At 40.8% G+C, this 13,978-nt stretch overlaps 1 protein-coding gene across 1 annotated transcript in view; it reads left to right on the forward strand.

The window, feature by feature from the left end:
- FBN2 (fibrillin 2) overlaps positions 1-10,190 on the forward strand; it is a gene marked incomplete at both ends in the record, with an annotated part of 173,634 nt that extends 163,444 nt beyond the window's left edge. Inside the window, 4 exon segments of the mRNA XM_082498059.1 lie at positions 1,274-1,393; positions 3,128-3,359; positions 7,224-7,383; positions 9,816-10,190. Of these exon segments, the coding sequence (XP_082354185.1) occupies positions 1,274-1,393; positions 3,128-3,359; positions 7,224-7,383; positions 9,816-10,190 (887 nt within the window).
- Positions 10,191-13,978: the final 3,788 nt, after the last annotated feature.

Raw genomic sequence — 13,978 nt, forward strand, 5'->3', positions numbered from 1 at the left:
TTAGATTCTAAATTCCGTACTTTAAGTCTTCTGCCAGAGATACATATTCAGAAGGGTAATTCGCTACAGTTAAAATACAAATTACATATTGTTGAGCTTCATCTCTCTCTGTTGACCCAAAAGAGAGCCCCAGTCAGGAAGTCTGTATTTGAGACCTCCAGACTCTCAGTGGGCCTCAGATACTGAGCAAAGAAGAAATTAAAAGGCTAGGCCATCTGGCTGCTGAGAATTAGAAATGCAGAGGTATACATGCACAAATTTATGACATCTCAAATGTCAGCTACCATGATACAGCACTTAAAACAGGAATTGATATTTAGAGCCTGTTTCTAGAGTAACAATGCAGAATAGACACAGCCAGAAGTTTTAGAAAGCATTCTCTTCTGTCAGATTAGTCTCTTCTCATAAAGTAGATACATCCTTACTGTGTACTATACCCAGCACCTACAAAACAGAACACTGAATTATATACATCAAAGCATTCACAAGATGCATACATAACTAGCACATCAGAATTGCCCTGTATGCCATTACTGACAAAATGACAGCTTTCAGTTCCTGGCACAATGGTTTTTTGCACCTCTGGCTTTGGGACATCGCAATTCCATTAAATTTATTTCAAACTGTGGACAACTAGAGTGTAACTTAGAACCATGCATGATTTTTTATTTCTGCTAGAAGTGGACACTGTACCTGACATATTAAGCTGCTTACAATCTACTTACTTCCTATAGCAGACAGTATTTCAGATGACTGAGTTTTTACATTTTTTGTATTCTTTGTGTATTTCTCCTTTATTTACACTTACCTCAGAGACTTTTTAGATGGCTTTTTCTTTTTAGTTGCAAAGGTTAGCACTTACCTCTAAATTTGGTATATATTCCTCATATTCAAACACTTCAGTATGTTCCAGGAAACTGAAAGCTTACTCTTACATAGTTGGTTTGAAAACTGAAATAAAAAAACATCCAGATTCTAAACATTACATCAAGGCAACATCATGTGGGATTAACAGGAATAGTGTTTCTTCTCCAAATTTCAGTCATGTAAAGGCTCATAAGCTTCAATTGGATTATCGATAGATAGAAAGAATGCTACATCAATTGACTTTCTGGCTTTCCAAAAGACCAGCCTGAATGGTGCTTCCGTCTTACAGCAGTACTCCTCTGTCAAAATACTGCGTTTCAGTGATTATGATCAAAGTGAGTAATGTCTTTGGCGACGTCTATAATTGTGTGTTCTGTCCTATTGTACTTTTCTCCCAATTGCAAAGATGTGGATGAATGTGATGGAAACCATAGGTGCCAGCATGGCTGTCAAAACATGTTGGGTGGATACAGATGTGGATGCCCACAAGGATATATTCAGCATTACCAGTGGAATCAATGTGTTGGTAAGGAAACAAACAGCATAGGCTACATTTAAGCAGCAAAGATGTCATAGTGTTTATAGTGACAACTGCCGGGTGAGGACAAGAATAGGGGACAAAGAGTATGCAGACACAAATCTTTTTTTCCTCTCTCCCCTCCTTCCATACGCTTATTACTCCCAACATAAATCAATGACATAAGGTAACAAGAAAACAAACTCATCCTATTGAAACTCTGTGTGACAAGGAGTTTTCCTAGTAAGACCTAAATTCTGACTCCCTTCTCCTCAGAAAAATCCCCATATTAGAAAGGTGGAAACATGTTCCATTGAATTCCTGAAAGCATCAGTGTTAACACTTCTGCTGGGGGGAATAAATAAATTCAGCTTTCATCAGTAAGAATTGCTCACCATCATTAGCAATTTGGGAATACTACAGAATAGCATTTACTGTGTGGGGAGAAAAAATATCAACATAACCATTAAGGGTTTCCTACTTCCAATATGCAGTCTTAAGGCCAACATTAATTCTTTGCATAGAGAACAGGGACAAATTAACCATCTTAGCAGTTTTGTTGTAAATTTAGCTCATTCAATCCATAATTTCTTTTTTGTGTTTCATGAACTAAGCTAATTCCCAATGAAATGTGGGAATTCTGTTTTTTTAATAAAAACCAACACACACCAAACAACCCCATCCTGTATACTGTTCACAAGGCATCATAACAACATATTTACCTTTTCAAGTTTGCTTTCATGGTTCTCTGTCAATAGTGTCATAATCAGAGGATGGCTGTGAGCACTGCCATACATTTCTGATCTTACTGTCCTGATCCTAGACATATAAATTAGTTTATTATACCCATTTTGTATTAAGTAGCACACCATCATCACTCCTTACTTAAAACTGCTCTGCAGCAAAGAAAGCAAAGGACTGGGGTAGGAGTGACAGGAATACATGACAATCAAGTCCTACAAAATTCCAAAACAGCTACAGTTTATGAATATTATAGATAGTCCTCAAAAGAATATGCTTCCTAATAACTGCAGTCAAGAATGGGAGAGCATGCACTAATGGTATTGGAGAGGAAAACACCTACAGGGAAACAGTACCTTGGTAAGATAAATAAAACAAGCAACATGTGCCAGCTATCAAAAGCATGATCTTCCATACAACAAGCTACTTTTTTCGCTCATTTTTCACAATATAGCCTGGAACCAAATCAGTCACACTGACTGAAGGAGTCTTCTCTGTATCTTAATTCAACACCCACAAGGTGAAGACAATACTTCCTTTTCTCTTTCATTTTGGTTGGCCATTTAGATTGTCTTTTCCCTCACAGAGACTGCAGGTTTCCACTACAAGTATGGGCTAACTTTGCTCCATTGCTAGGTGCCCAGGAACACTATCATGGTTGAAGTATGACTGGAGCTCATTTCTCCTCTATGGACCTTATATGGTATGAGTGTATGCTGCTAGGGAAAAGAGGACCCCTGAGCAAAACAGGAAGGAGGAGCATTGAATCAATATGAGGTTAACAGTAGCAGTATCCTAAAATACCTCTACAGCCCAGCTTTATGTATTTGGGACCTTTGCCAAAGTACTTTTTCTTCAGAGACTTGGTCTCTGAAGAAATGATGAGGTCAAGAATGTAGCAGACCCCTAGGACTTGCAGATAGTCTGATTTGTTAGCTACGTCTTGCTTGCCTGATACCTATCAGATTAGAAGATACCAATATACTTTTGTTTGCTTACTAGATGAAAATGAATGCTCCAATCCTAATGCATGTGGCTCTGCTTCTTGCTACAACACACTTGGAAGTTACAAGTGTGCCTGCCCATCTGGATTTTCTTATGACCAGTTCTCCAGTGCGTGCCATGATGTGAATGAGTGTTCTTCTACCAAGAACCCCTGCAATTATGGTTGTTCCAACACTGAAGGTGGCTATCTTTGTGGCTGTCCACCTGGCTATTACAGAGTTGGACAAGGGTGAGTATCTCCACACAGTCATTCATCAAAGACACATTCAGAAGGCTATAAACCAGCTGGACCCTGCTCAGAGAGTAGACCACAGGGGCAAATGAAGGACAGGCTACTAAGTCATTCTTTCTACTCCCTTTGCACACAATATCCCTAAGCTAGAAAAAAAACATGTCTGTACATGCAGCATGACACTCATTTTAAATCTAATATATAAGCAACATTAAACAATTAGTTCTGCTTTCTCTCCTAATCTCAGCACAAGAGCTCCTTCACAAACCTGCTGAATGAGGACTGTTACCACATAAGGATAGGTACCGTCTGTACCTCGATAATGAAGGGTTTTAAGCCACGCTGATCAACCTAGAACATTAAACACAAATTAACATTGTTCTGGTACATGACAATGGCTGAATTCTTTGGTTCCAAAGTTCAGGGCAGGCTAGTTTTGTTCTGTTACTTTGTAACACTTGAAAATTAGAAAAGCCTACAGGACTTCAGCCAAGGGTTGTACTTCATTCAGTGTGCCACACTAGTGTGACAAGAATTAATGCAGAGACCTCCTGCTGAGGGAAGGGAAAGGAATGCAACACAGATACTGTGGTAGAGATTACACAGAATCACAGAATTTTCAGAGCTGGAAGGGACCTCTAGAGATCATCTAGTCCAACTCCCCTGCTAAAGCAGGATTGCCTAGAGCACATTACTCAGGAGTGCATCCAGGCGGGTCTTGAAAATCTCCAGAGAAGGGGACTCCACAACCTCCCTGGGCAGCCTGTGCCAGTGCTCTGTCACCCTCACCGTAAAGAAGTTTTTCCATGTATTTGAACGGAACTTCCTATGTTCTAACTTGTGCCCGTTGCCCCTCTTCCTGTCACTGGGAACCATTGAAAAGAGCCTGGCTCCATCCTCCTTCAACCCACCCTTTAGATACTTGTATGCATTAATAAGGTCTCCCCTCAGCCTTCTCTTCTCCAGGCTAAAGAGTCCCAGCTCTCTCAGCCTTTCCTCATAAGGCAGATGCTCCAAGCCCTTAATCATCTTAGTTGCCCTTCACTGGACTCGCTCCAGCAGTTCCTTGTCCCTCTTGAACTGGGGAGCCCAAAACTGGACACAATATTCCAGTTGTGGCCTCACCAGTGCAGAGTAGAGGGGGAGAATGACCTCCCTCGACCTACTGGCCACACTCTTCCCTATGCAGCCCAGGATTCCATTGGCCTTTTTGGCAACAAGGGCACATTGCTGGGCCATGGATAATTTACTGTCTACCACAACCCCCAGATCCTTCTCCTCCGAGCTACTTCCCAGCAGGTCCGCCCCTAACCTATACTGGTGCTTTACATTCTTCCTCCCCAGGTGCAGGACCTTGCACTTGCTTTTGTTGAACCTCATTAGGTTCTTCTCTGCCCAGCTCTCCAGTCTGTCCAGGTCATGCTGGATGGCAGCACGGCCCTCTGGGGTGTCAGCCACCCCACCCAGTTTGGTATCATCAGCAAACTTGCTGAGGATACATTTTGTCCCCTCATCCAGGTCATTAATGAATATATTAAACAAAATTGGACCGAGTATTGACCCCTGGGGGACACCACTGGTTACAGGCCTCCAAGTAGACTGTGCCACTGATCACAACCCTCTGAGTCCTGTCCCGCAGCCAGCTCTCAATCCACCTCACTGTCACCTCATTTAGCCCATACTTCCTCAGCTTCCTGATGAGGATGTCATGGGAGACAGTGTCAAAAGCCTTGCTAAAGTCAAGGTAGATGACATCTACGACTCTCCCCTCATCCAGCCAACCAATTATAACATCATAGAAAGCTATCAGATTGGTCAAGCATTATTTACCCTTGGTAAATCCACGTTGACCACTTCCAATAACTTCCTGTTCCTCAACGTGTTTGGAGATGACATCCAGAATGAGTCGCTCCATTATCTTCCCAGGGACAGAGGTTAGACTAACTGGTCTGTAGTTCCCTGGGTACTCCTTCTTGCCTTTTTTGAAGATCAGAGTGATGTCAGCCTTCCTCCAGTCCTCAGGCACCTCTCCTGTTCTCCATGACAGTTCAAAGACAATGGAGAGTGGTCTAGCAATAACATCCGCCAGCTCTCTCAGCACTCGCGGGTGCATGCCATCAGGGCCCATGGACCTGGGAATGTCCAGCTTGGCCAAGTGGTCTCTGACACGGTCCTCCTCAACTGAGGGAAAATCTTCCTCTCTCCAGACCTTCCCCTTTGCCTTCAGAGTATGGGATTCATGAGGGACAGCTTTAGCAGTGAAGACCAAAGAAAAGAAGGCATTCAGTAACTCTGCCTTCTCTGTATCTTCCACCACTAGGGCACCTGTCTCATTCACCAGTGGGCCTACATTTTCCCTAGTCTTCCTTTTTCTATTGATATACTGAAAGAATCTCTTCTTATTGTCTTTAACTGCAGTGGTCAAGCTGAGTTCTGATTGAGCTTTGGCCCTTCTCATTTTCCCCCCTACCTAGCTTTGTTATATCTTGATAGTCCTCATAAGTTGCCAACCCCCTTTTCCAGAGAATGTAAACTTTCCTTTTTTTCCTGAGGTCCAGCCAAAGTTCTCTATTTAGCCAGGCTGGTCGTCTTCCCCGTCTGCTCGTTTTTCGAGACAAGGGGATCGCCTTCTCCTGCGCTTTTAAGAGCACCTGCTTGAAGTATGCCCAGCCTTCCTGGGCACCTTTGCTCTTCAAAACTGCCTCCCAAGGGACACTCTCAACCATGCTCCTAAACAGGCTAAAGTCTGCCCTTTGGAAGTCCAAGGTGGCAGTTTTGCTGGCTCCCCGCCTTACTTGATCAAGAATTGAAAATTCTATCATTTCGTGATGACTCTGCCCAAGGTGACCTGCAACCTTTACATCCCCCACAAGACCTTCTCTGCTAACAAACAGTAGGTCCAGTAGGGCCCTTCCCCTAGTTGGTTCCTTCACCAGCTGTGTTAGGAAGTTGTCTTCCACACACTCCAGGAACCTCCATGACTGTTCCCTCTCTGCTGCATAGTATTTCCAGCAGACGTCTGGGAAGTTGAAGTCCCCCACAAGAATAAGGGCAGATGATCGTGAGACCTCTGCCAGCTGCTTGTAGAATACTTCATCGGCTTCTACATCCTGATTGGGAGGTCTATAACAAACTCCCATCACGATGTCTGCCTTATTGGCCTTCGCCTTAATTCTTATCCATACACACTCAATACTGTCATCCACACTGTTAAGTTCCAGACATTCAAAACTGCCCCTAACATAGAGGGCCACCCCACCACCTCTCCTTCCTTGCCTATCCTTTTTGAAGAGTTGGTAGCCATCAATTACAGCACTTCACTTGTGTATGTCCTCCCACCATGTTTCCGTGATGGCAACTATATCATAGTTTCCTTGCTGTACAATGGCCTCCAGCTCCTCCTGTTTATTCCCCGTGCTGCATGCATTAGTGCAGATGCACTTCAGCTGGGCTAATTGTCCTGCCACTTTCTTGGGGGCACAAGCCCTAATTCATACCTGATCATACTCAGACACTACTGTAGCTACCAAATTATCACTACCCCTCATGTCTTTGCTGTCACACAATTCACCATCCCCCACCATCACTGGGACAGGCTGCAAGACCTTGCTAACACTTTTACCCAGAAGCATTGGTACGCTTCTCCCAGGCGCCACTTTTGTAATTCTGGTTTCATCCCCACCCCCCTTCAAACCTAGTTTAAAGCCCTATAGATGAGCCCTGCTAGCTCTTGTCCCAGGATCTTTCTTCCCCTTCGGGTTAGGCTTCCCCCACCTGTTGTTACATACACTCACTTTCCATTTAACAGGACAGTTCATAAAACTGCAAGAAGTAACTAAACCAGATGTTTTTATTCAACAGCCACTGTGTGTCAGGGATGGGATTTAACAAAGGCCAGTACCTGCCACTGGATGGAGATGCTGATGAAGAGAATGCTTTATCCCCTGAAGCATGTTATGAATGCAAAATCAATGGCTATTCCAAAAAAGACAACAGGAAGAAGAGAAGTGCTAATGACACTGTACGTACCAGGATAAATAAGCACTATAATGTACTTTGAGGTATTTTCAGAGATACTGTACTCACCACTATCAGAAAATGGAGGGAATTTTTTAACACGCCACATTGAATAGTGAAAATCTTTTTTTCCTCTGCCTCAGTGGTTTTCACACTTGGGTCTTCTTGGTAGGAACGATGTGACACTCAAAAAGACATCAACAGCTATGGACAGATGAGGTTTTTAAAGCTTGTAAAGAATCCTTTGTAGGGCGAGATGTGGTCTAGTTCCTCAAAATATATTCAGGAAAATAATTTTCCTGAAATTGCAGAGAGCTAGGAAACTGGTCATGTGCAGTCTGTTCTGCTGTCAGGAGGAGATTGAACAGCATTTCATGATCTGGGACAGCTAAATAGATCCTCTTGCAGATTATTTTAGTCTAGGTGTCTATTCCGTGTTTTTTACAATTGCAGGGGACAAGAGTCCATGACCTAGCTGATATACTTAAATCCAATATTTGCAGAATTGCTGTGGGTATTAGAGGATTACACTTCAGAATCAATTTTCTTTTCTCACTGCATTTGTGAGCTTATAAAAATAAGTTATGGGATACTCATGAAAGGACAGCCCTACTATTTACACCTTTTATATGCTTTTTTTATGAATTTAGAAGAGTATACCTGCGTACGTTATCTGCATTATCTGTATGACAGAATGTTGTGTCGTAGCATTAGCTCTGGTCTTGAAATCTGCAGTAATGGGAAACTGATACTGTTTAGGGGTGGGGACACACACTACTGAAGTTTCCATCAGTAGTACGAGAGTTATGTAATGCAAATAGGCAAAACACAAACCCTTAGCTAAAATGGTAAGGTGTGCTAGCCACACAAGTTACATTGAAAGAATGGGGAAACAAGTCTCCTTTCTAAAAGGGTAAGGACATAACAATCCAGAAGCTCCAGTGTTAGTACACACTACTTTGTATGATGCCATCAAAGCCAGTTCTTGCATTGGCGAAGTCTCTAAAGAAGCCAGTAATTCTATAATTTCTGCTCTAAAGAAGATAGTGTTGGCACTTAAAATCTAAATGTTTGATTTCTCCACACACATCCACACTTCCCACAAACATCCCTTTTCCCTCTCCACTGCCACTCCCATTGGACCTGTTCCAGTCTGAATTCTGTGGTCAACACACCACAGAGATATGTGGATGTTTTAAAAATCATTTTTTCTATTGCACAGTTAATGTCATATCTAGTTCACAATTGTTGTGTCTTGTTATTATGTTTTTTTTATAGCATTAACCTTTTCAGTTTCTAGTACTAGAACTACTTGAGCAGTAAAAGTGAAAGGTTTCACATCCATAAAACTATGTGAAAAAAAGAAATCATTTAATCATTAATAGCATCTGTGGGTGTAGTATTTAAAACACTACAGTACTTGCTCCTCTCCACAGATTTTCCTTTTTTGCACCATGTGTTTATAATTACACTGCATATTAGTACATACATGTACTCACATGTGATTGGAAATCCCTCAGAGAGAGAAATCCTTTGGTATCTTTACAAGCGTGAAAAGATCTTGACATGTAGGCTAGGTACCTCACTTAATATCAGGTTTCCTAAAGAAGACTACAGCCTATATATTTATGTAGAAGCACTTTCAAAAACTGTTGCTTGTTAGATGGCTTTCCTAGGAATGCACTCGTTCTCGCTCCCTGCCCCCAAGTGTGTTCACAGCTAACACCTCTGGAGAGATTCACACCTGCAGCATAAGTATACTTATTAAAAAAGAACACAACTGATTTGTCAGAAAAACAATGGTGGGACTTTTTTCCACACAGCTTTCAGCAGTCCAAATAAGATGTAATTGGACAACATGACAGACTAGCCCTTTCTGCAGAAGGCTAACAATACAGCAGTTGTCTCCTTACTTCAGTTTCCTTTATAATCGCTATACTTCCTCATCACCAAATGCTGGGCCTGCTTGTTTTCAGAAGCCAGGATTAATTAAAGCAGTTTTGCCAGAAGTTTCAGGGAATTCCCAGTGTTGTGGTATGTGTTTCTGTAAAGTTCATCACTGAAGTTGGTCATAGGAACAAGACTGTGCCTCACATGGAGTCTTGACTGCAGTAGTAAACATAGGTCTTTTATTTATGTGCACGTTTTGCAAGCATGAAGTTAAACAGATTCTGATAAGAATCTGAAATCTGAGCTCCCTCTGTAGACCTATAGACTTTAATTATCCTGTTAAGCCTGTGTGAGATGTAAGATTTACAGGGTATGCTATATGGAGTCAAGCAGTTTTCCCAGGTGGAAAAGACTTACGATTGCTTCTTTCACAGGTAGATCTTGACAAATGCAGAAACTGTTAATAATCACATATTATTCTTCTCTCAGTGGAAGTGAATATCTGTTTCTCTCCTGCTCTAAGCAATCTTTCCTCCTTTACTTCAGATCGAGCAGATTAGCTTGGAAAGTCTAGACATGGATAGTCCTTTGAAGATGAGAGTCAACATTTCCAGGCTTGACAACAAGGAGCACATCCTAGAACTCATGCCAGCCATTGAGCCCCTTACCAACCATGTGCGCTACATCATCTCACACGGCAACGATGATGGTGTCTTTCGAATCCATCAGAGGGATGGACTGAGTTATTTGCACACAGTTAAGAAAAAGTCAGTACCTGGAACTCACACACTGGAAATCACTAGCATTCATCTATATAAGAAAAAGGAGCTAAAGAAACTGGAAGACAGCAGTGAGGACAACTACCTCCTAAGAGAGCTCGGGGAAGCTCTCAGAATGAGGCTGTGGATAGACCTCTACTAGTCATCTTCCAGACTGAGTCCAGTTCTTCAGTCACATCTGTTCACCTATCTACCCACCTGAGCGTATCTGCTTTTCAAAGGCTTTGAAACAGTCACTGACTTTTGGGGGAGGAAGGGAGAGAGAAAGACCTCTTCCATTTCATCCTGCCGAGACTGCAGAACCACCCTTGCAGGAGGGTAACTTAAACTCTGCACCGCCAAAACTTTGATTACGATGGCGATCATGGTTACTGTATCTTTTATATAACCTCAGTTTAAAGTATATTAAAAAGCTAAAGTTCAAGAAGTCATCATATGGCACTAAATGGCACAAAAATGTGAGCTATTTTTTCCTGTTAGCAGTCTGTAACACTTTGGGTATTTTGCTATAGTTCCTAATTAAAAAAAAAATATAGAAGTTTATTTATTTTTAATGCAGTAATATATGGAGAAAATAACAAATTATGTAAACAAAAAGGGAAACTTGCTTGTTTTTCTTTAGATTTATAAATTTGAGCTATAACATTTTAGAGGTACTTTCTTAATTAAAAAAAAATAGATTTGAAAGATGTTTCCTTTTGGTTTTGGGCCAGTCATCCAAGTAGTATATAAGTAATTTTAAAATGTATGAGAGCTGAAAGAGCACTGTAGTACATCTTCTGGATATTCTAAAGTGCTCTTGCAAAACTTTCGGTATTCAAAAAAAAGAAAAATAGTCTTAAAGGACAAGGATTACAATATCAGTCTCTGCAGAGATCATATTTCACATCAGCTCAATAGGATTGTAGTCTGAATCAGCCACATCAAATAATGGAAGAAGAGGCGCAACCACTGTAGCAAAATACCTTGACTGCTTTTAATACCATTAGAATCGCAGAACCAAACTGTACTGTACTTCCTTCCAATAACCTCAAGGAACCACACATGTAACCACACCTCATTCTCAGAAAGGGTGCTCTACAAAATTGCATTACTGTAGGCAGCTGAAGAAAATAATGTCTCTCTGAAGTGAACGCATGATGTTTCATACTGTTTGGTGCTGGCTTGAATTAATGGTGCATTTACTAAAAGCTGAGAGCTGTATCAGGACTGCCATATGTGCAAACTAATTATGCAGCGCAGACAAGGAAAATGTGTATTTGAAATCCATTTGTTAGAAGTTTCATTAATACTGTAGTTATACACCATACGCCTCATTTTATCATAGCTTATTTTGTAAGAAAGATGTTTGTACAATGAGTTGACATTTAGTTTACTTTAGTAATTTTTTTTAAATGTCGTACCATTATGTGTTAAGTGTATGTCTCAATGGTGCTTTTTTTGACAGCTGGTGCTTGTAACTAGTCATGTAACAGAATCTCATATGTGAAAATAGCCAAAGCACATGCTGACTCCAGGATTGTTTCAGTCACATATCAGTGCTGACCAAAGATTATATCAAGTTATACTCAGTGATTTTCTTTTTCTTTTCTTTTCTTCTCTTTTCTTTTCTTTGCTTTGCTTTGCTTTTCGCTTTGCTTTTCGCTTTGCTTTTCGCTTTGCTTTGCTTTTCGCTTTGCTTTTCTTTTCGCTTTGCTTTTCTTTTTGCCTTGCTTTTCTTTTCGCTTTGCTTTGCTTTTCTTTTCGCCTTGCTTTTCTTTTCGCTTTGCTTTGCTTTTCTTTTCGCCTTGCTTTGCTTTTCGCTTTGCTTTGCTTTGCTTTGCTTTTCGCTTTGCTTTGCTTTGCTTTTCGCTTTGCTTTGCTTTGCTTTTCGCTTTGCTTTGCTTTGCTTTTCGCTTTTCTTTTTTCTTTTCTCTTTTCTATTTTTTCTTTTCTTTTCTTTTTTTTGAGTTTGGGGATTTTGAAAAGAAAAGAAACTTTGTACATTTTTAATCAAATGTTTGTAAGAAAAAAAGTTTTGTTTGAAAGTCTGTATTAGTAAGACAACACTTTTCTTGCAATAAAGCTTATTTTGGGGTAGTTTTTTTCTTTGAAATATCTGTGTTCTTTACATAAAGTAAACATTTAATTGTAAATCTGAAGGATTTCAGAGCAGAAAAGGAGCTGATACAGTGCAAACTATTTTTCACTCACATTTAAGGTTATAAAGCATTTGCTGACTTAGTTTCTCTATCATGACAGAGCTGAAATGCAGGAATTAAACTGTCCTTACAAAGTTAAAACTGCCTCAACTCTCTCAAAATCTGTCATGTATTAGGTTCAAATGGGCTGGCGTTGCAGCAGGTTTTGCTTATCCACGTAATGAGGACTGGAGGACCATCACAATTTAAGTTTGATAATTCAGCTCTTAAAAAGAAGTCCCCATACATTTAAGAGTAGGAGTGTAAAACCTTCACCTACCTGAAGAGCAAATACGTGGTAAGACCATCAATGAAGGTACTTCTGCTTGCTAGTATTCCCTTCCTCGAATGCCCTTCATTAGGTAGAACCAGACTTATTTGACATTACCTTCAGCTATGGTCGTACAAGTTTCATTCTGATTCAAAGCTGCTTCTGGGTAAAATGACTGACGTCTGCAAAAGTAAAAAGACCTCTAGAGGGCTGATAAATATATCCAGTACAGCACTGACTTAAGACTTAACAACTCTAACAGCTAGTTTCCAAGAAGGCTACTCTCTGTCCAAAATGGAAGCTTTCCAGGAAACACTTACAGCAAGAAAACAGCCAACAGACTGAACCCAATAGAGAATTATCCTTTGTTGCCAGCTCTCAAAAAAGGAGAGAAAATAGTAGCAACACTCGTAGTAACGAGTCCTCTGAGGCTACAAGTTCTGGAGGATTTTATTGGTAGGCAGAGATTATTTGGATGTGCTATGCACACTTAGTAGATTTAAAGCCTTTTTTCCAAACAAGAAATTATCATCAGATAACACCTGTGTTAACTAATCATACAGTAAGTGGAAAGAACAAAAAAACCTTTATCCCTTTACTAGAAATACAGCATTAGCCTCTACCATCTTAAAATGCACAACAGTTATGCATAACACCCAAAAAGAAGTCGCCCCAGCTTCAAATGCAGATGAAAAAAATACCTTGGATTTAAAAAAAAGCCCAAACAAGAAATCCAAAAACAAGCCACTTCCACCCAACCTATCATAGTATATATTTCTATACCAATTTCTCTAAACTCTACCCTTCAAAACTCTTCAGGTGTTTAATTTCAAACATTTAATGAGAAAGCTGACTACACATGCACAGAAAGACCAGTGTTCCAGAAAGCTACAAAAACCCCAAAATATGTTGTTAACAGTATGCTGTGGTTTGGGCTGGGCTGGCCGCTGAAACGAACAACAGATGCTCTCCCCCACCTCTCCAAGGAGAGGAGTGAGAGAGAGAAAGATTTACGAGCTTAGGGAAAAAAACTAAACTACTTTAATGAAAATATTAATAAATTAGTACAATAATAAAAAAGAAAATAATGGAATATATACAATATATACAAAACTAGTATCAAGCTCCCAGGATGGTGATCACATCACTGGCAGGCACTGGGGAAGTCCCAGACTGGACTCAGTGACAGACAGGATCTGGATTCAGGATCTGGATTCAGGAATGCACAGATCGGGATCAAAGGCAGATGAACAGACAGTTCTCCTCGGATGCCGGACACGGAAGAAAGAGGGCTGACCCTTTGACCCCTCAGGTTTTATACTGAGCGTGAGGCAGATGGGATGGAATACCCTGTTGGCCAGTTTTGGGTCACCTGTCCTGTCCGCTCCTCCCTGCAGGTGGAATCCCGCTACGCTTTTCTGCTTCTGACCCTCCAACGGGGCAAATAACCAAGTTATCTGGCCTTGGGTGTTATAGCAG

Source organism: Vanellus vanellus, assembly GCF_965231255.1.
Source record: "Vanellus vanellus genome assembly, chromosome: Z".
NCBI lineage: Eukaryota > Metazoa > Chordata > Aves > Charadriiformes > Charadriidae > Vanellus > Vanellus vanellus.